Raw genomic sequence first — 24,978 nt, forward strand, 5'->3', positions numbered from 1 at the left:
TACGAAGTCATTTTATTTCAGTAACAGTGTATTGAAACCTGGTTCCAAGAGACCTAGTTTGAGGTTTGCTGTATCAAACCCCAAGCCTCCCCCAGTGTGCCGTGCAGTGGCCTGAAACCTCGTCTCCTGAAAACAATTTTCAAAGCGACTTTGTATTCCCTCAGCTTAAATATAAATCTACTACATAAATTAAATGCATATAAGCGAATTGCCCGCTGACTGGGCGAAGCCCGAAATACAAATTAAAATAACTGTTTTGGCCTTTGCCAGGGCAAACTGCGGTCTGCTCACTGCTTCTCAGGCAAAGTCCGAATCACTCCCTGTGTTCTGTGTTCAGGCAAACCTTCGGAACAAGGAGTTAACACGAGAAACCCCACTGACCCTTGCGTAGCACCATCGGCAACAGCCGAATAGGAATCGATATATATATATATATATACAGCTCTGGAAAAAATTAAGAGACCACTGCAAAATGAACAGTTTCTCTGGTTTTACTATTTATAGGTATGTGTTTGGGTAAAATGAACATGTTTGTTTTATTCTATAAACTACTGACAACATTTCTCCCAAATTCCAAATAAAAATATTGTCATTTGGAGCATTTATTTGCAGAAAATGACAACTGGTCAAAATAATAAAAAAGATGCAGTGTTGTCAGACCTCGAATAGTGCAAAGAAAATGAGTTCATGTTCATTTTTAAACAACACAATACTAATGTTTTAACTTAGGAAGAGTTCAGAAATCAATATTTGGTGGAATAACCCTGATTTTCAAGCACAGCTTTCAATGCACCAGCTTTCATGCGTGTTGGGTGACTTTATGCCACTCCTGGCACAAAAATTCAAGCAGCTCGGCTTTGTTTCATGGCTTGTGACCATCCATCTTCCTCTTGATCACATTCCAGAGGTTTTCAATGGAGTTTAGGTCGAGATGGGGCTGGCTATGACAGGGTCTTGATCTGGTGGTCCTCCATCCACACCTTGATTGACCTGGCTGTGTGGCATGGAGCATTGTCCTGCTAGAAAAACCAATCCTCAGAGTTGTGGAACATTGTCAGAGCAGTACAAAGCAAGTTTTCTTCCAGGGCAACCTTGTACTTGGCTACAAAGGGAAGAACGCTCCATCATGTCTATTTTTACAATCGTGATGGTCGTGTTGTGTTGAGTTTGGGAGGATGAGTCTAATATCTGATAATGAGTATTTTTTATGACTATGACACAGTGTATGACACTGCCCCCCCCCCCCCCGCCTCAGAGACAAGCGTCCAGCGGAACAGTTTCCAAATGTTGGCAAGTATGCTATGCAACACGTGTTCTGTACTAGTTAATCACTAAGTAGAACCAGGCAGTCAATTTTAAAACAAAACTAAAAGTCCGAATGGGAACAGTGAGATGAGTGGTGTTAATGAGCAAAGCTCCCTATTGCGAAATAACTCGTAACAACGCAATAAATCTGTTTTCTTTGTTAAACTAGATTGTAAAAAAGTTATAAAGTTATGTATACTTGTTGATAGCAGAACGACCCCCTCTCCCCTCCCGTCTTCTCTCTCCTAGCAACAACTCGCCTTTCCCCAAAAATACAAACAATCCATGACTCGCACAGACCCGCAGGAATGATGACGCAACAGTAATCTTGTGAGGTGTGTCTTTAAGCAGACCGAATCGCCCCCCTTTTTTACATCATGTTCGACTGCAAGGCTTGAATGTGCTGTGTGTAATCCTGGGCGTTGCCTTACCCGCTTATAACCGCTGCGGATTCCCGAGTCCTGCACAGACAGTCCCTCCAGCTCTTGTTCAACCCGTATTCATTTCTCATTCTACAAGAGCCCCAGGTAAGTTAACACCTTTTTTAATACTTCGAGAAAAGTCGATCCCTCATTAACATCTATTTTACTGCACGCCCTGTAGCTTTACCACGAGTTTTCGGATTATGTAATACTTTGCATTGTTTTTTTTTTCTTTTCTTTTTTTACAAACTTTGTTATGGTTTTTTGATTAGGGGTATCGCTGCCTACACAACGCTGATAGAAATATATATATATATTTTTAATTGCGTCTGGCTTTCTCTATAACCACAGATTGCAATGTGCAAGCCCACTCCGTTTCATCAACACGCACTAACCACAGACAACACCCTTATCTAACTGCATCTATTTTTGTCTGGTTTAGTTTTCAGATATACAAAATAACTTTGATTTTATGTAAGATAAAATCTGGATAAAAACAAAACCTATTTTCATATTTTCAGGAATATTGAACATTTATAGATTTAACTATAGTTCATTTACATTTGATACAAAGGAATTTCTTTTGGCTGTATGGCATCAGTATCAGGGTCTAGTGCTGTATATTATAAAGACATTTCAGAGGGCTGGATCTCATCAATATCAGGGTCTAGTGCTGTATATTATAAAGACATTTCAGAGGGCTGGATCTCATCAATATCAGGGTCTAGTGCTGTATATTATAAAGACATTTCAGAGGGCTGGATCTCATCAATATCAGGGTCTAGTGCTGTATATTATAAAGACATTTCAGAGGGCTGGATCTCATCAATATCAGGGTCTAGTGCTGTATATTATAAAGACATTTCAGAGGGCTGGATCTCATCAATATCAGTGTCTAGTGCTGTATATTATAAAGACATTTCAGAGGGCTGGATCTCATCAATATCAGGGTCTAGTGCTGTATATTATAAAGACATTTCAGAGGGCTGTATTACATCAGTATCAGGGCCTGCTTGCAAATAGGATTAAGCAATGAGACCCAAAGGCTTCAACAGTGCAAAGATGCAATGGCAAGGAAAGTGACTTAGAACATGAAAATCTTGAACTGTTTCCATACTTCACAAGCTTTCTCATTCCTTGTTCAAATTCTTTGAATTCTTGAGTCTCTACTCCGCCCAAAAATGTCAAATAAACTGGTCTTAGCCTAGATGAGCCGAGAAACGCTTGTCTGTGTGACTTTCCACTCATTAGGCCCCAGCCCAAGCTTAGTTTGACCTATGTTTGCAGAAACACAATAATGATAATAATGATATATAGAGAGCTAGGTGGATAGATAATATAACGTTGACCAGAAAAGTTATTTGAAAGTTTGAAATGCTGTAAAAACGTTTCTAACTTTTCCCAAACTTTTGCAGCATTGCAGAGTTCCAGCTCAGGCGTGGCTATTAGCCCAGCTGTAATCTCTGCCAGGAGTCTGTGAATCATTAAGAGGGGGGAGGGGGGAGGACAGGGCAGTTAGCAAATCCAGTTTTCAAACAGTGTGAGCAACTTTCTGTCAGGCTTAAACTTATGAAGGTACGAGCTGAAACATGCATATTTATACTTAGAACCTTATTCTCAAAAGATTCAGGCAGACAGACAGACAGACAATGGCTATGCAGAAAACACAGTGGCACTACAATGGCAATGCACCTTTCTCAATAATGTCCAATGTCAATGCAGACAGACAGAGACAGGGGCACTGCAATTCATTGTGAATTTGCCATGAAGTTGGAATGCTGTGGTTTTGGGTTATGGTTCTGTGTTCTTCAGGGTCACATACACACTGAAATTATATTACAATCCTAACCCCACCTCCCCAGCAATGGAAACTTTCAATTGTCTCTACCAGGGAAAAGAATGCCCATTTTAACCTTTTTTTCCCATCTGAAATCCTAACTCATTTTGTGTTGTTTTGCACAGCCCAACCCTGAAAATGCCTTCTGAACTGGAACGCTGCATGGAGTCCCTCATCACCATCTTCCACAAGTACGCTGGCAAGGAGGGCCGCGCCAACTCACTCAACAAGAGGGAGCTGAAAGAGCTCATGAACAACGAGCTCAGCAACTTCCTCAAGGTGGGTACCGGGGGGAGAGAGTTAACCCTGACCATCACTCTCAAGAGCAGCACAGAAACCAGGACCAGAGGACACGCGCAGTTGGAAATTAAGAGGAAGACTTAGGAGACACCTCTGTACATACAGAGTAACAAGGGGATGGAATGGGTTACCAAGGGTTACCGAGCCTCGCTGTCGATGCTGAATCACTGGGATCCTTTAAAGACCCGACTTGACAAAGTTCAATCAGCTGCTCGGAACCGGACGAGCGATGATGGAGCCGAACAGACTCCTCTCGTTGGTAGATTGTGTTTTGTTCCTGTGTTACTCACCGCGTCTCCCTCTCCCCTCTCACAGAGCCAGAAGAACCCGGCGGCGGTAGATAAGATCATGAAGGATCTGGATCAGAACGGAGACGGCGAGGTGGACTTCGAGGAGTTCGTGGCTCTGGTTGTGGGTCTGTCCATCTCCTGTGAGCAGCTGTTCCAGATCCACCTGCAGAAGCAGGGCAAGAAGTGAGGGAGAGAGCCAGACTGACAGACAGATACAGATAGATGTGCGTGTGTGTGTGTGTGTGCGTGTGGGGGCTTTTCACTTTTTATACAGAATAAAACTCTGATACACACAACACCTTTTGCCTGTTCTTTATCTCTCTGGCTTCCATATAAACCAGTGCACACACATACAGAGGGTTCTCTTACAACCCTATACAAGACAGCGTGTCAGATTGCAGCCAAACGTGGTCTAAGTCGTCAGGAGGAGGCTTGGGGCTACAAGCGTGTGATGAAAAGTCTGGAGAAGATTGGTGCAGAATCAAGCGGGTAAGGGTGCTCACCATGCAGAGTGTGACTGGCAGACAGCAGGGATGGACACAAGACTCCTACTGCACAGCAGTTTCACCCATTCCAGGTTTTACAACAAGCTTGATTAGCCTCAGTGTGTAGATAACAAGTGCAGGCGTGGCTGAATTAAACCAGGAATGGATGAAAGTGATGTGCAATGGGAGTCTTATTTCTATCCCTGCTGTCTGCCAGTCTCATTCTGCATGCTGGACGGTCAAAGCCTTGTTTGAATGAGGAGCCTAAAAAAATACAACAGGACCAGATGCTAGGGTATATATATATATATATATATATATATATATATATATATATATATATATATATATATATATATATATATATATATATATATATATATATATATATATATATATATATATATATATATATATAACAAGGCTTTTATACATAGATAGATAAATACAGATTATGATTTTAATAATTAACTACAGTGTTTCAGCTTCCAGTCTACCTGACTATTTCTACCATGCTAACTGAAGAGGCAGAAGCAGAAACGTTGCATTATTAAAAGAGCCAGTTTTCAGTTTATCAATTCCTTTTCTTCTTCGTTAATGAGTATCTTGAGCCTCCCTGGATAGGGAGCTGAGTGTCTGGTTTTGGATGTCCTCTCTTGGTGCACATATCTGTATTTGAAAATGGAAAACTGCAGTCTACCAAAAAGGTGCGAAACCAAAAAGAAAAAAGTAACATAAATAACAAAAATGTGACTTTTTTTTTTGTATCAATTATTCACATTTTTGTGTACTACTTTACATTTTTGTTTTTGAATATATACTGTATATAGTGATCTACATAAATATTTCAGATACTATATGATAAGGACAGGGAGCGGTATGTTTTTGGAGAGCAGAGACAAAAGTGTTTTTGATCAGTTAAAAATTACATCTTTTTATGTTGTAAATTATATATGAGATGTGTTTTTGAAACATCTTAATAATAATAATAATAATAATAATAATCAATTTGAAAAACCTGAAGATAAATGCTATTTCGAAACCTTTTCTAATGTAATATTAGAAAGGCAGAGTATAGGATTTTTAACAATATTTCCTCATTTTATTGTATTCGTTGGGTTGGATTCCCAATGCAATTTGAATTCATTGTTTGAATTCATATTAATTCAGCTTCTAAGTTTTCCCTTGCTTTCCCCATGGTTATAAAGAGCATTTACCACAGTTAACATGTGTTTCCCTGTTTATTAATATGCTTTACCGTATTCTTTACCATGCTTTCACTGTGCTTTATTACACTTTGCTGTGCTTTTATTAGCGGGAAACTAATGGGTTTAAAGGGTTAGTTTACCATGGTTTGTTTACCATGGCTTTACCAACCTCTCTGTGCCAATGCTATGCTTTACCATACCTCTCTGTGCTTTACAATGCTTCCCTATGCTTTACCAGACCTCTCTGTGCTTTACAATGCTTCCCTATGCTTTACCAGACCTCTCTGTGCTTTACAATGCTTCCCTATGCTTTACCAGACCTCTCTGTGCTTTACAATGCTTCCCTATGCTTTACCAGACCTCTCTGTGCTTTACAATGCTTCCCTATGCTTTACCAGACCTCTCTGTGCTTTACAATGCTTCCCTATGCTTTACCAGACCTCTCTGTGCTTTACAATGCTTCCCTATGCTTTACCAGACCTCTCTGTGCTTTACAATGCTTCCCTATGCTTTACCAGACCTCTCTGTGCTTTACAATGCTTCCCTATGCTTTACCAGACCTCTCTGTGCTTTACAATGCTTCCCTATGCTTTACCAGACCTCTCTGTGCTTTACAATGCTTCCCTATGCTTTACCAGACCTCTCTGTGCTTTACAATGCTTCCCTGTGCTTTACAGTGCTTCCCTGTGCTTTACCAGACCTCTTTGTGCTTTACAATGCTCTATCATAGCTTCGCTATGCTTTATTACACTTTGCTCGGGTTTATACTATGGGAAACTTTTACAAGGGTTAGTTTACCACGCGTTGTTTTCCAATATGATTTTAGCGTACCTATGTGGGACTTGCAATGCTATACTTTCACTGTGATTTATTACACCGCCGCTATTTTGTTTCACTGTGGTGCATTTTGATAAGGGAAGCTACAGCCTGGAAAAAAAAAAGCTGATAGAAATTGTTTGAGCTCAGAGAACAGCCCGGAAGCGCAGAGGAGGAGGCGAGGAGAGGGGGGGGGTTATTACAGAATACAATTCGGAACTGCTGACCCTCGTAAACAGCGTGTTGCCTGGCAACGCCGTGTGGGTGAGTTGTCAAGACTACCAGCTGAACAAACACATAAACACAGTTTTTTCAAAAACTGTCCTCAGGAAACACAGACAGCAAAAAAAAAAGTCACTTTCAAGGACCTTTCCGCTAAAACAAAATCTCTGGGGTCAAATTATCATCATAACAGTCTTATGAAACACAACCCATGACTTTAACCCGTGTTCCCCTAATCTGAGGACAGGCCGCTTTGTAATTTTTCGGAGCATTTTTAACTGGCATCTACGTGTTATTTGAATGTCCTCTTCGACTATATTGTTAAGATAACTTACTCTGTAACTGCAAAAGTCTAAACGTGATGGATCAAATTACATAAATACAGTTTGTTTTGTGATTTTTTTTTTTCTTTTTTTTGACAGAGAGCCAAAGACACACCTCACTGGGAAGGGGAACAAATTCATACAGGTCCGTAAATTAGATCTGATATGTCAGTACTGCCTCCTTCTGGGCATTTCTTTACATTACCAGCTTAATTTTATCATAAAATAAATAAATAAATAAATAAATAAATAAACTACTTACCTGGATTTCAACACCCAGACAGCCGTTACCTGAAGCAACAGCCTCGAGCTTCGATTGGAATGCTCGTGCCTAAATTTAAAACAAATTTAAAACCGCGCCAACGTTCTCTTGGGCTGTTAAGTTTCAACGGTCAGATTTCTATTCCTTACAGTAGTCAAAGCACACAGACTCACTCACACACACAGAGACCCTGCCTGTCTCTTTCGCGAAGCTTGCGAAATAAATATGTTTCGTCGTCTTCTTCCTTTCAACACACCGGTAAGTCGATACCTTTCACACAAATAAACATTTTTAACTTAGAAACGCAAACTTATTCTGGGCATTTCGATAGTTTTTCTCAGCGAATCATTATTTGTCTTATTATTATTATTATTATTATTATTATTATTATTATTATTATTATTATTATTATTATAGTGTTTATTGTTAGTAGTTGCTAGTGGACTCCCTTAATCTCCCAAAATCTGTGGGGTTGTGTTGTTGTACGGAAAATAAAATAGATGAATATATTAAAAAAAAGTTTAAAATATATCTAATAGCAAGTGTGTAGTTGAGTGTCTGCATTGAGGTCTATTCAGAATCAGGAATAAAATGATGGCCACGACGGGTCATCAATCATTCACAGCAAACTAACCTGTTGCTGTTATTTACAGTGAGCTACCACTAGATGTCACTGCAGTGAGTACCATTTATCTGGGACAGGCTAATTAAGGTGTCACAGCCTAGTGCTCACCCCCGTGAATTTCAGGGGGTGAAAGTGAGTGAGCATTAGGCTGTGACAACTGTCCTCAATTGAATAGTTTAAAAAAATTGTACAAATGTATTTATTTATAAAACAGCCTTTCTGAAGACGCATTAATAAATCACACAAATGAAGATTGTATTTGTACACAGGAATAGCTTCTAAAATAAAAAAAAAATAAAAAAAAATCTTAATATTTGTAAAATATAACTTTGTTTTATCCCCCCCATAACTTGGTTTCACCCATTCCAGGTTTTACGACGAGCTTGATTAGCCCCAGTGCGTCGGTAACAGGTGTGTCTTCAAACCAAGAAACCAAACTGCTATGCAACGGGAGTCTTGTTTCCCTCATTGGATTGGTTGATATCTGATATATGATTTATAATGAATATTAGAGATTTCAAAGTAAAGGTTTTTTTTTCTGGAGGTTTCATAAAGAAGAATATCATTCTGACAGTTTCACTGTAATGGTTTCTAGATCTTATTTTGTACTGTACTCTGTTGTAGCTGGGTATTTCAGGATTGTGGAGGTGTGAATAATTAACAATAATAGACATTGGATCCCATCCCATTCCATCCCATCCCACTCCAGCCCATCCCATCCCATCCCATCCCATTTCATCGACTTTGATTAAATGATTGTAGTCATTTCATCAACAATTATTATTATTATTATTATTATTATTATTATTATTATTATTATTATTATTATTTTGAAAACAATCACTCAAACACACATGTATTTTTTCTTGACTTTTATTTCGCATCATAACAACACCCTTTCAACGCTCCTCTCTCCTCATGCCCTCCTTGATCTGCAGTCATGGCTCAGGATTGGCAGAGTCAACATTTTTTGTATCCCTTAGCCAGGATCCCGACCAGGGTGCCAAACTCCTTCAGGTCGATGCTTTTACTCTTGTTGTTATCGATGTGCTTCATCATTGCATTCGCTTGAACTAAATTAACGTTTTTCTGTTTTAAAAAATAAAAACAATTAATAATCGTCACCTAGAAAAGCGCGAGCAACAAGATTTTTAGGTCTTTAGATTCTATAGTCAGTGCATTAGAGAGATCTATGAAGCGTTACTGCATTGACTTTCAGCACCAGTGTCTTTGCAGAAAGACTACCTGAGGGTTTATAACACTATGTAACACAATTTTTGTTCCTGGGTTGTAAGTGTTATTTCCTAATTGCTTATGCCTCAAAAGTATAGAAAATGGCTATTATTCCCCACAAACTTTGCTTTTGTGACCAGGACAGTGATATTTCAAAATATCACTATTTCCAATGGGAAAATGGGCAAATGTGTGTCTTTTCGTTCACATAAAGTCAGAAAAAAACAACATATGAATCCAAATTAACATGTATTTATACTAAAGTAATACAAAAATGACTCGATTATACTGTACTGTATTTTTTTAAATAACATGCATGCAATCTTATAATACAAAAATATTCTCAACTGTATAACTTTAACATGCATCCATGTATAAATGTAAACCCACAACCCATACCCACACCTTCAGTGATCTTTATTACACAACAGGAATAGCAAGATTAACAACAAATGTTACAGCATTTTTGACTGGCCCTTTCTGTTTTACTCACCAGCTTGGGAATCTCAGCCTGTAGCAGTGCTTTGAATTCCTCTGTGCTGAGCACATCTTTCTGGGCATCCTGACCGGCGTACCTGTTGAACACCTCGGCCACGGCCTTTGCTGCTAGTTCAAGCTGGGTCATGCTGGAGATTGAGTCACTGACGAGAGAGAGAGAGAGAGAGAGAGAGAGAGAGAGAGAGAGAGAGAGAGTGTTCATAACATTAACATTTGAACAGTAATTTTGCATTTCCCCCTGATACTTTTCCCATGGTTATAATATGCATTAATCATAGTCTACCATATCTCTCTGTGCTTTACAATGCTTCCCTATGCTTTACCAGACCTCTCTGTGCTTTATAATGCTTCCCTATGCTTTACCAGACCTCTCTGTGCTTTACAATGCTTCCCTATGCTTTACCAGACCTATCTGTGCTTTACAATGCTTCCCTATGCTTTACCAGACCTCTCTGTGCTTTACAATGCTTCCCTATGCTTTACCAGACCTATCTGTGCTTTACAATGCTTCCCTATGCTTTACCAGACCTCTCTGTGCTTTACAATGCTTCCCTATGCTTTACCAGACCTCTCTGTGCTTTACAATGCTTCCCTATGCTTTATTATATATATATATATATATATATATATATATATATATATATATATATATATATATATATATATAATAGTAATGTGACCTTTGCATGCATTAAAGCTAAAATGCTATTCGCTTATTGCAGTCAATGCATGCAGTTATTTAAACTGCTAAAACTAACTCTAGCAAACAGAAACGAATTTCACCAGGACCTCCTTGTAAAAAGCCGGAGCATTGAGAAGTGTCTTACTCACCTGCACAGGTAAACGGAGCGCTGGAGAAGGGAAGAGCTGGGTGTTGTTCGTGGAGTCTGGGCAGGGTTTTTATAGAAACCTTTGTGGGAACTCCCCTGTAAACCGTTGTGTTATTATTATTATTATTTTTTTTTGTTTTGCCAGCTGCACAATTAAAATTGTGAAATGCTTCAGCTTTCAATAGCAATTCCACACCCACAACTGCACCTATACCACATTCCATACCTCTGATACAACGGACAGTGTACTGAACACACCCCCAGGCTTTTCCTGAAAACACTTCATGAATGATTGCATTTCAATATATTTATTGAAGATTTGTGTAATCATTAATTAAAATATAATGCAACCTGTACAGACTGTGTAATAATAAGAATAATAAGAATAATAAAAAGAATGCGTACGGGTTTGATTGACTTATTTTAGTATAAACGTCCTGGAGAGACCCTTAAATTTTAGTACTGAATTGTCTGGTTTTGTAAATGTATAACGTGTCTTTTATTTAGCCCCATATGACATTCCTGGATATTGCTAATGCATATGCTTCAGTACCACATTAACTTCTTTGGGCAGCATTTGGGTGTCCTGTGTGTTCATTGCCAGCCTCATTAAGACACATTGTGACAGGATGTAAGGTGGCTCTTAGGCAAGGACGGTTTACTTGGCGGCCTTGGCACTGGAAGACAAGCGCAGCGTGACCATCAGGATTGCCACCAATTCCAGCAATATATAACACACGGAAAAAAAACATTCCTCTGTCCAGGGGAGCAACCATCAACAAAAGGTATTAAAACCAAAACTCGTCTTGGGTAACTAGAAGCTGCTAGAGACTGCAAAATGCTGGCAGATGTTGGACAATGGCTTATTTTATTTTTGGTCCCTGGAGCCAGCATTACATTTCAGCCATCAACACCAGGCAGAAGGATATCTACATCAATTGGAAAGAAACGCAGATGGATCACATTGGTTTACAGTACGAGAAGCTATGTCTTATCTTGGTGAGAGCTGAGTCCAATATCAGCATGAAGTTTTAACACCTACTCTCATGTACTAAAGATCGTTATTTTTAGGAATTTTGGAATTTTTTTTCATTACAATTCACGATAGGCTGGAAAGTGAATCAGGTTTAACAGCTTTGTAGCTCTCGTCGTTGCCCTTTGTCTTTTGTATTCTTCTGCTCCTCTCTTTCAAAACCTCTGCTGTCGATTATGTCCCTCCAGGGTAAGTCAAGTGCGGGCATCCTGCCCTCATTCTAAGAATAATAAATAGGTGTAACCACGAGGCTTCAGCCATTTCGAAAATATGAAAAGACGGTTAATAAGTTTATCAATCAATCAATCTTTATTTTATAATGCGCCTTTCATAGTGGACCACCATCACAAACATACAAGATAGCGAGGAACAATGCATAATACATTAAATAAAGTGAAATACAGGGCATAGCACATTAAATACACACAGTAAAAAACAATGCAGATACATTAAATACAGGCATAATACACTAAATACAAGGCTAGGATGTTAATTCTAAACACGGTGGATGTGTGTTTCATGCGAATAAGATGGAGTGAAAAGCCTGAAATAGCAATTTAGACAACAGCTATCATGCTTGAAGAGCATTGAAGGCAAAAGAGAACAACTGGGTCTTGAGAGTTGATTTGAAGTGAGTGACTGTGGGAGCTACATGCACCAAAACTGAGAGAGCGTTCCAGAGAGTCGGGGCCATGAAGCTAAAATTGCGTTCTCAGAGTGTGTTTCACTTTTGCTTGGTTATAACAAGCAAGCCTGAGTCAGAGGAGCTCAGCTTGGGACAAATGTTTTGACTGGAAGTCTTTTGAAGGCGTTGACAAAGACTTCTACAGAATCAGTGGTATTCTTTGTCGTGTCTGAAAAATGAACAAATGCATAAACCCAACGAGGATACCCTAAAAACATGAATTCAATCCCAAAGAGGAGAAATCCTGCTCTCTCATAACATTTTAGAGGGTTGGTGTCTTCAGTTAGCAGCAAAACAAACTGTTATTGCACAGGCTTGGGTGGGACTGTGATTTGACAATAGGAAAGTGATTGAACCGTGCTGTCCTGTGTTCAGGGTAACTATCTTTGGATGCATTGAACCATATTTTCAGTGCATTTCTCAGAGTACCCAATGGCAGTGTCTTATAGAATAGAATCTCTACTGCAAGTCACTGCTAGTCTTATTGCATATCCCTTATCTGTTACAGCTATCGCTGTCCATTACAGCAGTGGATTCTTTATGGGTAGACCATGGAAAAAACCTTGGAATGTCAAATTAACTCGTCCTTAATAAAAGTGAGTGTTTGAATGACTCATGTCTTATTTTGTCCCCTGGTAGAAATTCTTAACAAATCAGAGCAGTGGAAAAACACATTAAGACCATAGGGCAGAACCATTGCATTACCACTAGAGTCACAATGTCTGCTGTATTGCCACTGAAGATCATTTGAAAGGGTGTGGTTAGCATGCTGTGATCCTATTCACCCCATTGTAGCTGCCCTATACTTGCGCTACCATTGGTCTTCAGTATAATACAGAACCATTGCCATTGTAGTGCCCCTGTCTGTCTGCATTGCCATTGGTATTTAGTAGCCCCCCTTACTCTAGCCCTCTCTGTAGCTCAGTGCATTGTTTTGAGTTAACCACTTGCCATGAGTTGAAACAGGTTATGCAGTAATTTTCCAGTATGCCATGTCTATGCTATACATGTTTACTGAGATACCGCAAGGACATTTTTCTAGAAGGAGTGGTTCATTATCTTCTCTACACTGTGCTGCGCTTTAGGTGATACCAAAGCAGTAAACTTCGAGAAGATGCTGATCAATGGCAGCCTCACCCCATTCCATCTGTGCTTGTGCTAACATTGCCTCTCAGTATAATACAAAACCATTGCCACTGCAGTGCCCCTGCCTGCCTGTCTGCATTGACAGTATCTTCTCTGTGCTTTACTACACTTTACTGGGATTTTACCAGGGGACAGTGAAATAAATGTTTTAGAAGGGGGTGTCTATCTGTATGTTAATAGATTTTTATCCAAAACCTCCAGTATATTAACATTCACTTACTTAAAACCTATTGTTGCAATTGCAAACAGAAGCAGATTGTTACAGTTTAAAATATCTCGCACTGTCGGGTATTGCATCCACACCCATATAGAAATGAAACTCAATCTACATGCAATTATCTTTTTACTATATGCTTCATTCATATAATTATCTTTCAGTTAAATGTGGACCCATGTAGGCGTTGTTTTGTTGGTGCAGGTTTAGTCTGAAGTGTTGAAATGCGTTTGGAAAATGAAGAAATTAATGTTGAGCAAGACTGCAATACCAATAGCAGCTATCACTTAAGAAAAAAAAACAACCTAAAAACACTCCAGTTCAGGGCAGGCTTGACACATGGAGGCTGAACTGCTCCCTCCCTCCCTCCCTCACCCCGTGAGAGAACTGTTCCCTAAAAACAACTTTGACTTTAACTGCTTTTTAAAAGCTTACCAAATTTGCAGGCTAGTTTTGTAGTTTTCCCATGCTTTCCCTTGGTTATATTATGTAATTACCACAGATATATATATATATATATATATATATATATATATATATATATATATATATATATATATATATATATGTGTGTGTGTGTGTGTGTGTGTGTGTGTGTGTGTGTGTGTGTGTGTGTGTGTGTGTGTGTATATATATTTTACCAGACCTTTCTGTGCTTTACAATGCTTCCCTATGCTTTACCACACCTCCCTGTGCTTTACAATGCTTCCCTATGCTTTACCAGACCTCTCTCTGCTTTACAATGCTTCCCTATGCTTTACCAGACCTCTCTGTGCTTTACAATGCTTCCCTATGCTTTACCAGACCTCTTTGTGCTTTACAATGCGTCCCTATGCTTTACCATGCTTTCACTGTGCTGTGCTTTTACTATGGGAAACTTTTGCAAGGGTACCTGCTGGCTAGTTTTATGAAATTAACAGAATTGAAAAGCAATGTTCCCTAATCAATAACACTGCTCTGTCTGTTCCTGTCACTATGCTTCCACATCGTGCAGTGTTTGGGGAAATGTCATTGTGTGAGGGACGCTGATTTTTGCAGGCGAATGTGGCGTTACCTATTGTATTCTCGGTTTTCTAAAGAACATCAGTGCTTCTAACCCAAAATAACTTCCCCAGACACCTGTCGCCGAATGGAAGACGACTGCAAGAATAAACAAGCGGGCGATTGGAAGCTTTTTGTTTTAGAAATAATACAATAAAATGAATGCATTTCCATTTCTCTGGAAAAAATAATAATAATATCTTTATATAGCGCCTTTCATAGTTGACCACCATCGCAAAGCGCTTCACAGAGGCAGGCTGTGAACTATGCATTATATGCAGAGTCACTTACAACAGGTCATTAATTTAACATCTCGTCCGCGGGACGGAGCGCAAGGAGGTGAAGTGACTTGCCCAGGATCACACAGTGAGTTTTATTAGTGATAGAGGTGGGTTTTGAATTAGTGACCTGCTGGTTACAAGCTCTGAACGTTAATCACTGGACCAAGCGTTTCTCATTGAAGGTATGAAGCACTCACTGAACTATTTGGTATTTCTAAATTTAGCACGACTCGGTGTTTGTAGTCATGGATGGGATTTATTAGTTTGAAAGACCCACAGCAAGAAGCAACACAGGCTCAGCTGTGGGACAGGACCGCTTTGTTTTAAGCACCCTTTTTAAGTGTTAATATGTCTCTGTTTCTGTGCGCTTTGCCACACACTAATTCTACCATGCCATATTTGCACTGCGGGTCACCACTGGCAACTTCATAAACAGGCTTGTTAGGCATTATTGATTTTATATTATGCATTTTTTTCTATCGCTTTTATTTCATTGTGTTTTTAGAAGTGAGCTCATGTTTACTCGAGGAATGGATTTAAAAAAAAAAAAGATAAAGGAATGTAAAGAATCAGGGTTCGGTCTTTGTTGATCAGCTGTGAATGAGAGCGCGACAAATAGGCGACTGTCCCACCTGCATCGCTATTGCAGAACAGGTGAGGTATGTGGAAGAGGAAGAGCCAGCGTTGACGTGGGTTCACCTTTTTTTTAATTTCCATGGCAACGAAACAAGATAAACAGCAACGGTTTACAGGGGAGTTCCCACAAAAGACTTCTATAAAAACCCTGCCAGGTCTCCACGAACAACACCCAGCTCTTCCCTTCTCCAGCGCTCCGTTTACCTGTGCAGGTGAGTAAGACGCTTCTCATTGCTCCGGCTTTTTACAAGGAGGTCCTGGTTGCAAGATCGCAGCAGTCCAATGCAGATTACTCATGTTGTTTTAACCTGAAGAAGCCACACGCCAAAAAGCGTTTGCCTATTTGAATTAGCAATACGTTTGACTTTGGCGTTGGCTGCAATAAGCAGATCTGGGTGGTTAGCTTTTTGCAAAGATTGCACTGCTATAAATAAATACATAAATAAAATGATCTCGTATCAGGAAGAGACTCTCAATTATTCAGACAATGTCCTGGACCAAATCAAAACTTTGACCCACTCGCCAATTGCAAATTACAAACGCTGTACTGATGGCGTGTTTTTTTTTTTTTTGGTTTTGTCAGAAGGTGATTCCTCCTACCCCAGAAGGAACCCGCTATTAACAACCGGGTTTGTAATTTGCGATTAGCGGGTGGGTTCAAATGTTGATTTGGCCCAGGCCAATGTTTTATTGAATATGGTTTCGCTGTATAGAGAGATCTGCCAAAAAAAAAAAAATAGAATGCTAATTGCAATGCTCTTAATGGGTTCTTATTAATCGTTTAACATGAACTGTTATTGTTTCTCTCGAAATCTGCACACTTTTAAAAGGGATCAATAGAATCGCCCCAGTGTACAGTATATATAATAACGGGTTGCATTCGTTTAAGATGTGTTTGAAATGCTATGCCATTTCAAATGATTGTATTTCATGTGTTTCGTGCAGCGCTGCCTTTCACCTGACACGCTGCACCATTGCATATTGATTTCTCTTGTCAAAGTTTCCCGTCGTGAACGCATGCAAACTCACCTTGGTAATATCGGGCTGGTCTTTGCCCTGAAAGTCTCTCTCAATCTCTCTTTCTGTCTCTCTCGTCAGTGACTCAATCTCCAGCTAACCATGTCTCAGCTTGAACTGGCAGCCAAGGCCGTGGCCGAGGTCTTCTACAAGTACGCCGGTCAGGATGCCAAGAAGAACAAGCTGAATACCACGGAGCTGAAGGCACTAATGCAGAAGGAGGTCACCTCCCTGGTCAGTTTACCAGCGTTGCATTAAAACTGCAGAACAGTTGCAATACTGTTGTAACTGCAGTTTGAGATCGCTAGACTAGAATTACATTGGAACTGCAGTTTGAGATCACTAGACTAGAATTACATTGGAACTGCAGTTTGAGATCACTAGACTAGAATTACATTGGAACTGCAGTTTGAGATCACTAGACTAGAATTACATTGGAACTGCAGTTTGAGATCACTAGACTAGAATTACATTGTAACTGCAGTTTGAGATCACTAGACTAGAATTACATTGGAACTGCAGTTTGAGATCACTAGACTAGAATTACATTGTAACTGCAGTTTGAGATCGCTAGACTAGAATTACATTGTAACTGCAGTTTGAGATCGCTAGACTAGAATTACATTGTAACTGCAGTTTGAGATCGCTAGACTAGAATTACATTGTAACTGCAGTTTGAGATCGCTAGACTAGAATTACATTGTAACTGCAGTTTGAGATCACTAGACTAGAATTACATTGTAACTGCAGTTTGAGATCGCTAGACTAGAATTACATTGTAACTGCAGTTTGAGATCGCTAGACTAGAATTACATTGTAACTGCAGTTTGAGATCACTAGACTAGAATTACATTGTAACTGCAGTTTGAGATCACTAGACTAGAATTACATTGTAACTGCAGTTTGAGATCGCTAGACTAGAATTACATTGTAACTGCAGTTTGAGATCACTAGACTAGAATTACATTGTAACTGCAGTTTGAGATCACTAGACTAGAATTACATTGTAACTGCAGTTTGAGATCGCTAGACTAGAATTACATTGGAACTGCAGTTTGAGATCGCTAGACTAGACTGTATTGAATTACATTGGAACTGCAGTTTGAGATCACTAGATCACTTTTTGTGTTTCTTGCTGTAAACAGAAGGGTGCGGATGCTGATGTCACCAAGATGCTGAAATGCCTCGACGACAACAAGGATGGAGAAATCGACATTGTGGAGTTTGGCACCCTGGTTGGCATCCTTGCCAACGGGTACAGGAAGTGAGAACACAGTCCTGGATTGAAGATAGGGGGTTTCTATCGTGCGCTCAGGTTCCCAAAATAAAGTGATATAAAAAATATATACATTGTTTCTTGCAGTCTTGTTTCACTGAGTCCTGGAGGCTAGTCCTTCTTTCTTTCTTAATTTTTTTTTTAGTAAAACCTGTAATAAATCTCAACTCCTTAACCCCCCCCCCCCCCCCCCCCCCCAAGAGTGACACGTTTTGTTCAGTGGTGTAATATACCTCATTCTCCCGAATTTTGATGCAAATTTAAAGTCAGGAATTCATGACATTTGAGGCAGTGGTTAATTTCAAGTACTGCACTTTCTATAATGGCAATGCCATGGTCTTTACTGAGGGGCACTGATAGACCGTATGAGGCAGCTACAATGAGATATCCTTGCCAAATGATCTTCAGTGTCAATGCATGCACACAGTGGCACTATAATGGCAATGCAATGGTTCTTTATTACACAGAGGGGCAATGGTAGCGCATAGGGCAGATACAATGGGATGAGGCTGCCATTGGTAGAATGGGACACCAGTTGGTTAACTATACCCTTCCACAATGATCTTCAATGGCAATGACAGACAGACAGGGGCACTGCAAAGGTAATAATTCTGTACTGAGTGGCAATGCTAGCACAAGAGCAGGGCAGCTTCAGTGAATCCCTGACCAGGTAAAGCAGAGTAAAAGACCTCTCGTTACTGATTAATTATTAATGCAAATGACATCCCTGTGATATATGAAAGCTGCATCTCCCTGTTCTAATGGTTTTAACTAAGGGCACATCAGCCATTGTGTTATATTTATAGATGTACAGAACAGAGCTGTAAATAACACAAACAGGATTAGACAGCCACACTTGAAGTCGCTGGGCTCCCTGCATTCTTTGAGAATTACCGCCACAGGCGAGACTGACTCAGTGTTAGAAACCCTGTGCGGTTGCATAATTATTCATTAATCATTTGATTTATTTGTTATTTTTTTTGTAATTATTCAGGATTTTTTCTTATAACAATCCAGGATTTTCAAATAACTGTTTTACCTGCTAAGATTAATTCTGTCTTAATATCTGGACTGGCTCAAAGTGCTCTGCAATGGGAGCCTTGTTATTATTATTATTATTATTATTATTATTATTATTATTATTATTATTATTATTATTATTATTACACAGTTTGCCCATTACCAGGGAGATCCCAAAGCAGTACACTTTGAAAAGGGGGCTGGTTCATTATCTTCTCTGTGCTTTACTACACTGTGCTGTGCTTTTACCAGGGGGATCCCAAAGCAGTACACTTTGAGAAGGGGGCTGGTTCATTATCTTCTCTGTGCTTCACTACACTGTGCTGTGCTTTTACCAGGGGGGATCCCAAAGCAGTACACTTTGAGAAGGGGGCTGGTTCATTATCTTCTCTGTGCTTCACTACACTGTGCTGTGCTTTTACCAGGGGGATCCCAAAGCAGTACACTTTGAGAAGGGGGCTGGTTCATTATCTTCTCTGTGCTTCACTACACTGTGCTGTGCTTTTACCAGGGGTGTCCCAAAGCAGTGCACTTTCAGACGGGGGCTGGAGTGGAAAAAATGTTGCATTCCATTTGGGGCCAGATTGGGCGTGCCTGGCAATCACATTGCACCGAGTTCATGCCAGTCAATAACAGAGCTCTCTGTTTGGAAAACAGTGTGTACTGGAGTGAACCTCGCCATGATATTTCAGTGATTTTCCATCACAGGATGTAAGCTTTTTCACAGCTAGAGAGCAAAGCAAGTTGACCAGATCTGGCAGGGTAATTATCAATCCCTTCCAGCCTTCAGCGTTTTACCAAAACAAACACTGCTGTCTCTATGCAAGCTGGACAACCGCATCACAAAAACAACAAACCCGTCTCGTAGTTTCTTTAAATGACTCAGACTGAACACAGAGTGTTAAAAAGGGAGTCGCCCAGAAGTGCCACATAAAGACCAAACCAGGAAAGGGCCGAGTCAAACAGCCCTTCTGCTCCTGACCCCTTTATATTACCTGTGCAGGTGAGTTATTAACTTTATCTATCTATCTATCTATCTATCTATCTATCTATCTATCTATCTATCTATCTATCTATCTATGTACACAAAAAAGATTCAATAATTAAAAAAAAACAGCTATTTCAGGTTGCTTCGGACATCAGCCCTTCTGATCGTGTATATATATATATATATATATATATTATATATATATTATATAATATATATATATCATATATATATATATATATATATATATATATATAACTTTTCAAAAGTAAGTGTTAAAATTTTTTTCTTTTTTTGCTCTGCAGTTACTTACTTTAATGATCTATTTACTCCCGGGTCTGCTGACAGTGAATTGCACAAGCAGCGTGCTGTACAGTGTAAGGCAGGGCTTCTCAATCTCGATCCTGGGGACCCCCTGTGGCTGCTGGTTTTCATTCCAACCGAGCTTTCAATTAATTAACTAGACCCTGAATTGAACTGACAATGTGCTTAATTAGACTGTTTTACTTGTTTTCGGCTCTTGCACGGTTTGCAGATTTCAAGCTAGCTGTAATATTTGATAAGCAACTTGAACTGCAACTGTTCAAGAGCTGAAAACAAGAAAAAATGTCTAATTAAGCAAATTATCAGTTCAATTAAAGTTCTAATTAAGTAATTGATGGCTCGGTTGGAATGAAAACCAGCAGCAGCAGGGGGTCCCCAGGACCGAGTTTGAGAAGCGCTGCTGGACGGGTTCTTTGCTAATATATTGGTAAAGACTGCGTGCGAATATCAAACTGCAATTCTATCTATTTGAAAGTGTCTTTTTTTTAACGGTTGTGCTCATGTTATCATTTCTGTTGTGCTTCCAGTTGTAAAAGCTGCCTTTAAAAAGTGGGTTCTGAATCTGAACACCCCTGTTTCATTTTCAAAAGTACTTGATTTGACTGGTGTCTGCAGAGAGGGAGGGATCACGCCTGATCCAGCGCTCAGTCTCTCTCTGCTGATCTGTCTGCAGGTTGAAGAGTGTGGCCGCGATGTCCCAGCTAGAGTCTGCTGTGCAGTCCCTGGTGGACGTGTTCATCAAATACACAGAGCAGGAGGGCAGCAAGAACCAGCTGAGCCAGGGGGAGCTGAAGAGACTGATTGCAACTGAACTGAGCAGCGGGGCGCTGGGGGTGAGACTGGGGAGGACTGGGGAGAGTGGGAGAGAGAGAGGACTGGGGTAGAGGAGAGAGGGAGAGGGAGAGGAGAGAGGGAGAGACAGACGAGAGGGGGAGAAGAGAGGGGTAGAGTAGAGGAGGAGAGAAGAGAGGGAGAGAGAGGTGTGAGGTAGAGTATAGGGGGGAGTGACTGAAGCCTGGACTCAAGTCCCAATCTCATACCGCGAGTTATTGATATATTGTGGACTTCCTGTCTGTTTCTCTCTCTCACTCATGCAGAAGAAGGTCGGCCCCGAAGAGGTGGGGGAGCTGATGGGGCAGCTGGACAAGAACCATGATGGGGAGGTGAACATCCAGGAGTTCTGCAGGTTCATCAGCATCCTCGCCAATGGATACTACAAGAGCAAGAAGAAGGGGAGCGCCTAACTCACAGAGACTCAAACAACCACCCGCCCACCCACCTACCGACTCACCCAAACCACCCACCTAACTACCCACTAACTCATTTATCCTTGTGCTTCACCTCTGCCAGACCATAAACCAGCCTCACAGTCTATGTAACCAGCATATTGCCTTGCCTCTTACAGCATGGGCGATTTCTGAAGGAATACAGTTTTCTGTGTTTGTAAAGTTGCTGTATGAAATATAATGGAAAATAAATAAACATGGTAAATTCAAGACACTTGATGTTTTTTGGAGGGGGGGGGTGGATCGGAGGGTTTGTGTTTATGCGGAGAGCGATGAGGGGGTGGGATGGGTTACTGAGCCGTGCTGTTGGTGTTGGATCACTGGAATCAATGAGTTTTAAGATCAGCTAGCTATTAGGAACTGGAAGAGCATTGATGCTCTAGAGCGCTCTGCAGTGCGGAGAGTGGAGCTCTCGTTCCTATACCGCTGGAGCGCTCCGCAGTGTGGAGAGGGGAGCTCTCTTTCCTACACTGCTAGAGCGCTCTGCGGTGTGGAGAGTGGAGTTCTCTTTCCTATACTGCTGGAGCGCTCTGCGGTGTGGAGAGTGGAGCTCTCTTTCCTATACTGCTAGAGCGCTCTGCGGTGTGGAGAGTGGAGTTCTCTTTCCTTTCCTATACTGCTAGAGCGCTCTGCAGTGTGGAGAGTGGAGTTCTCTTTCCTATACTGCTAGAGCGCTCTGCGGTGTGGAGAGTGGAGTTCTCTTTCCTATGCTACTGCTGTGGAGAGCGCTCTGCTCTGCAGTGTGGAGAGTGGAGTTCTCTTTCCTATACTGCTAGAGCGCTCTGCAGTGTGGAGAGTGGAGTTCTCTTTCCTATACTGCTAGAGCGCTCTGCGGTGTGGAGAGTGGAGTTCTCTTTCCTGTACTGCTAGAGCGCTCTGCAGTGTGGAGAGTGGAGTTCTCTTTCCTATACTGCTAGAGCGCTCTGCAGTGTGGAGGAGTGGAGTTCTCTTTCCTATACTGCTAGAGCGCTCTGCAGTGTGGAGAGTGGAGTTCTCTTTCCTATACTGCTAGAGCGCTCTGCGGTGTGGAGAGTGGAGTTCTCTTTCCTATACTGCTAGAGCGCTCTGCAGTGTTGAGAGTGGAGTTCTCTTTCCTATACTGCTAGAGTGCTGGAGAGTGGAGCTCTCTTTCCTATACTGCTAGAGCGCTCTGCGGTGTGGAGAGTGGAGTTCTCTTTCCTATACTGCTAGAGCGCTCTGCGGTGTGGAGGGTGGAGTTCTTTCCTATACCCTATACTGCTGTTGAGAGTGAGCTCTTTCCTATACTCTGCTCTGCGGTGTGGAGAGTGGAGCTCTCTTTCCTATACTGCTAGAGTTTCTCTTCAGGATGGACTTTTGAAGTTTCCTGAGCAAGTGACTAAACTTTTCCTTAAGAGTTAAAATAACAAATATTTCAAGCAGGCGTGGGATGCAGCCTGCCCTGTCCTGGGTGTGGTGCTTGTAACTTATGTGTCAGCTGGAGTCTGCCTGTTGAAAAGACATCGAACAAACCTAACTGTTAAAACTACAGCTGAGGTTCAGAGGAAAGACTTTTTCAGCTAAAAGAAGGAGGTAAGTCAAACCTAATCAATTATCTTTGAAATCCTACAAGATTCCTGCCCTGTCATTTTAAATGCCTGTGTTTTTGTTGTTTTTGAATTGTTAATTTAATTTATTGTTCAAACACTTTTGAAACTGGGTTGCATTTTATCTCCAAAAGGAAAAGGTGGACTTTTATTCAAGTAAATAATAATTTATCGCTGACATGCTCCATTGTGGGGGTGTGTAGAAACTTGTATGCACAATACTTATCAACAGTTATTAATAAATCCATTGGTTATTGTTCTGATTTCAAAAGAAGAAAAACCATCTTCCCTTCACCTCTACAATCAAGGACCAATTATCCGGGGTCTCCTGCTTTCAATGCCAAGGCAGAAACTGACCAGGAAAAGTCCGACTTTCTTTTTTAATATGATTTAACAAAACTGCCTATGCTTTATTCTCTGTGCTTTATCACACTGTGCTGTGCTTTTACTATGGGACACTTTTATAAGGGTGAGTTTACCATGGTTTGTTTATTAATATGCTTTACCAGACCTCTCTGTGATTTACAATGCTTCCCTATGCTTTACCATACCTCTCTGTACTTTGCAATGCTTGCCTATGCTTTACCATACCTCTCTGTGCTTTACAATTCTTCCCTGCGCTTCACCATTCCTCTCTCCCAGCAGTGCGATGTCTCAGCTGGAGCTTGTGCTCAGGTCGGTGATCGATCTCTTCAGGAAGTATGCAGAGCTGGAAGGAGACAGGACCAAGCTGAGCCGTGGAGAGCTGCAGAGGCTGCTGCAGGCAGAGCTGACCGGCCCGCTGGGTGTGAGTGAGAATCAAACAGACAGTCACACAGACAGACAGACAGTGGAACTGCAATGGCAATGCAGACAGACAGACAGACAGTGGCTCTGCAATGGCAATGCAGACAGACAGACAGACAGTGGCTCTGCAATGGCAATGAAGACAGACAGACAGTGGCAATGCAATGGCAATGCAGACAGACAGACAGACAGTGGCAATGCAATGGCAATGCAGACAGACAGACAGTGGCAATGCAATGGCAATGCAGACAGACAGACAGTGGCAATGCAATGGCAATGCAGACAGACAGACAGACAGTGGCTCTGCAATGGCAATACAGACAGACAGACAGACAGTGGCACTGCAATGGCAATGCAGACAGACAATAGCGATGCAGTGGTCCTGTGTTACATTCAGGGGTAATGACATTCTGTGCAGTGCAGTGTGTTTCACCTCTGGCCCCTCTCTCCCCTCTCTTTGCTGGAGCAGAAAGGCATCGGCACCGGTTTCGTGGACGAGCTTCTGCGCATGCTGGACACCAATCAAGACGGGGAGGTGGACCTGAAGGAATTCGGGGGCCTGATCGGGATCATGGCGATGGGGTACAGCGGCAAGGGGAAATGGGGGTGCACACATACTCAATGAGACCCCCAGAAAGAGGGGTGCAAGCCTGGGAGGGGAGGGGGGGAGGCGATGGGGCACAGCGGGATAGAGAAAGAGGGGTGTATCCTAATACCCAGTACAATTGAGAATCCCCCACTGTCGGACCTGCTCTGCACAGACTGGAGATTTCTGACTGGAAGCCATCTGGTGATCTGTCAGCCCAGATGAAGCAGGAGTGCGTCGCGCAGCTGGGGTGAGATAGGAAGGGGACTCTGATAGCACGCAGCTGCTGTGCTGCACCTCCTGCAGAAGTCGCTTGATTGTTTTTAATGGAGAATTTGCAGCTGCTTGCTTTTCGATGTGTCAAAATGTGTGAAAAATAAAGACTCTGTTGGTGACGTCTGCGCTGTGAATTATGCCTGGTCTGTTCACCAGCTTTTT

The 24,978-nt window shown here is 41.2% G+C and overlaps 4 protein-coding genes across 5 annotated transcripts; 3 read left to right on the forward strand and 1 right to left on the reverse strand.

The window, feature by feature from the left end:
• Nucleotides 1-1,574: 1,574 nt before the first annotated feature.
• On the forward strand, nucleotides 1,575-4,450 carry LOC121306999 (protein S100-A1-like). The gene is made up of 3 exons (XM_041239058.1): nucleotides 1,575-1,832; nucleotides 3,690-3,843; nucleotides 4,180-4,450. The coding sequence occupies exons 2-3, from the start codon at nucleotides 3,703-3,705 to the stop codon at nucleotides 4,339-4,341; spliced, it is 303 nt and encodes a 100-aa protein (XP_041094992.1). The 5' UTR covers nucleotides 1,575-1,832; nucleotides 3,690-3,702; the 3' UTR covers nucleotides 4,342-4,450.
• Nucleotides 4,451-8,952: 4,502 nt separating this feature from the next.
• On the reverse strand, nucleotides 8,953-10,762 carry LOC121307020 (protein S100-Z-like). The gene is made up of 3 exons (XM_041239092.1): nucleotides 10,658-10,762; nucleotides 9,822-9,969; nucleotides 8,953-9,184 (listed from the first exon to the last, which is right to left on the reverse strand). Exons 2-3 carry the CDS (start codon nucleotides 9,951-9,953, stop codon nucleotides 9,056-9,058), a joined length of 261 nt encoding a protein of 86 aa, XP_041095026.1. The 5' UTR covers nucleotides 9,954-9,969; nucleotides 10,658-10,762; the 3' UTR covers nucleotides 8,953-9,055.
• A 5,036-nt stretch (nucleotides 10,763-15,798) lies between these two features.
• On the forward strand, nucleotides 15,799-21,813 carry LOC121306937. The gene is made up of 6 exons (XM_041238963.1): nucleotides 15,799-15,904; nucleotides 16,791-16,943; nucleotides 17,855-17,975; nucleotides 19,915-20,008; nucleotides 20,991-21,150; nucleotides 21,415-21,813. Exons 2-6 carry the CDS (start codon nucleotides 16,812-16,814, stop codon nucleotides 21,559-21,561), a joined length of 654 nt encoding a protein of 217 aa, XP_041094897.1. The 5' UTR covers nucleotides 15,799-15,904; nucleotides 16,791-16,811; the 3' UTR covers nucleotides 21,562-21,813.
• A 1,234-nt stretch (nucleotides 21,814-23,047) lies between these two features.
• On the forward strand, nucleotides 23,048-24,935 carry LOC121306987 (protein S100-A1-like). Of its 2 annotated transcripts, none has more exons than XM_041239042.1 (3): nucleotides 23,048-23,154; nucleotides 23,814-23,955; nucleotides 24,424-24,935. In XM_041239042.1, the coding sequence occupies exons 2-3, from the start codon at nucleotides 23,818-23,820 to the stop codon at nucleotides 24,577-24,579; spliced, it is 294 nt and encodes a 97-aa protein (XP_041094976.1). In that variant the 5' UTR covers nucleotides 23,048-23,154; nucleotides 23,814-23,817; the 3' UTR covers nucleotides 24,580-24,935. The 2 variants fall into 2 exon arrangements, with proteins under 2 accessions (XP_041094976.1, XP_041094975.1); XM_041239041.1 differs by having other exon boundaries at nucleotides 23,049-23,154; nucleotides 23,811-23,955.
• The last annotated feature ends 43 nt before the right edge of the window (nucleotides 24,936-24,978 follow it).

Source organism: Polyodon spathula, chromosome 51, assembly GCF_017654505.1.
Source record: "Polyodon spathula isolate WHYD16114869_AA chromosome 51, ASM1765450v1, whole genome shotgun sequence".
Classification (NCBI taxonomy): domain Eukaryota; kingdom Metazoa; phylum Chordata; class Actinopteri; order Acipenseriformes; family Polyodontidae; genus Polyodon; species Polyodon spathula.